Source organism: Sinocyclocheilus anshuiensis, unplaced genomic scaffold (assembly GCF_001515605.1).
Source record: "Sinocyclocheilus anshuiensis isolate Anshui unplaced genomic scaffold, SAMN03320099.WGS_v1.1 scaffold2232, whole genome shotgun sequence".
Lineage (NCBI taxonomy): Eukaryota > Metazoa > Chordata > Actinopteri > Cypriniformes > Cyprinidae > Sinocyclocheilus > Sinocyclocheilus anshuiensis.
This window is the reverse complement of record NW_015547816.1, coordinates 192,945-194,687: the sequence shown is the minus strand read 5'-3', so window position 1 is coordinate 194,687 and position 1,743 is coordinate 192,945. Positions and strand designations below refer to the sequence as shown.

Genomic DNA, 1,743 nt, shown 5'->3' with positions numbered 1-1,743 from the left:
CATACACGCACACAGAAGCACAAACATATCTGAAGTGTATCCTGTATTTGATCAATGTATTGAAAATCTTAAAGGAATCATTCAGTCAACAATGAAAATCATTTACTCACCCTAACATCTTTCTGAGCCTGCATGACTTCCTTTCTTCCGTGGAGCACTAATGTATATTTTGAAGACTTACAGTTTTATTAGTGAGCATGGGTGTTCAGCTCCAGAATGAAGAACATGAAGCCTTTTAATTTTGGGTGAACTATTCCTTTAAGAGAGTTTATTATCTAGAAAAGAAAATGACAACCCTTCAATGTGGGGTTTAAGAAAATAGTTTGTGTACATTCATAAATTTGTAATATTCAGTATACAGCACTGAATCATTCACGGGCAGCACGTCCTGCTGTTCTCTGTGAACACAGATATTTATCTTACAGAACGCTGGTGGAGGCCAGGACATTTATGAAAATGAGTCAGATCTTGATCACACACACACACACACATCAGCTGTATATCCTTGTGGAGATTTTGTAATGGCCGTACCTTAACCCTAGAATTCATACATTATTTACTCTAAAAGTATGAAATGTTTTTCATTTGTGAGGAATCCCAATGTTTTGTCAAGGTTTGAAGAAATTCATGCATAAGTTGGCCATTGCTGGTGATATGCATTCTTTTGATTTGTCTCTTTTCTTTTTCCAGTGAGATTCTTTTCTGAAGATGACAGGACTCCTTTGCAGAGCAATTTCTAAGTGGAAACAGATAAATGTTCAAGAAATGATGCTCTTTTTGCCAAGAGGAAGAATCTCTCTTACACTTATTCTGTGTCTGTACTTATAATAAACAACTCTGGCTTCAAATTTCAGCATCTTTACTTTACTTCTTGTATTCTTTCGTCTGTGAAACATTTCTGTTGTTAAGGTTCTCTTTCATTCTGTTGTTTCTGACAATAGGGAGCTAGAGGATACTCGACTTTATTTGTATGATGGGAAAATTACACATTCACAAAGCACGATGCCTTAGCTTTAAACCTAGTTGTAAAATATTGACATCTGATTTACTTTTACTTCACTCTTCACTTCAAAGTATCTCCTCCAATAAAAAAAGCTTTAAAAACATCCAATCTTATAGAAAATTTCATAAATAAGTTATAATTTTTTATGATTGTAAAATGATTGTATGATTGAATGACTGTATACCCAGTGTTGGGGTAACGCATTACAAGTAACGCGAGTTACGTAATCAGATTACTTTTTTCAAGTAACTAGTAAAGTAACGCATTACTTTTTAATTTACAAGAGAATATCTGAGTTACTTTTTCAGATAAGTAACGCAAGTTACTTTTTTTTTCCAATTTATTGATTGACAGCTCTCCTGTCCCCATGTTGAGAGAAATCAGATGTTACTGTAGTTCTAAAATAAATATGAATATGCATTAATTCATCTCACTCACAAAAAAACAACAACACAGATTCAGTATTCCTCAAAATAAATAAAAATGAATAAATGAATAAAAATAATGCAACTCAGAATATGACGCAAACCTGCAATAATTAAATGTTAAACAACACAAATATCCTTTATGTATTTAATCCCATTCTATTTGCTTCTGACCTTCGATGATCCAGTTCAACTCCAGATCTCCAGATCTACTGTACAGACGTACATTGACTTTCCCTTCAGCCTGAGGCTTATTCATTTCACTTTTGGTGTGAAAAGGCTTTTATATTTGCCAAAAATAGAACTTTTTTATTT

The 1,743-nt window shown here is 33.3% G+C and overlaps 1 protein-coding gene across 1 annotated transcript in view; it reads left to right on the top strand.

Moving 5' to 3' along the window:
* The window catches only part of LOC107704617 (PTB domain-containing engulfment adapter protein 1-like), a 13,056-nt gene extending 12,350 nt beyond the window's left edge, over positions 1–706 (top strand). The window contains exons 8-9 of the mRNA XM_016507590.1: positions 426–460; positions 691–706. Coding sequence (XP_016363076.1) covers positions 426–460; positions 691–706 — 51 coding nt within the window. The remainder of the gene's footprint in view (positions 1–425; positions 461–690) is intronic.
* Positions 707–1,743: the final 1,037 nt, after the last annotated feature.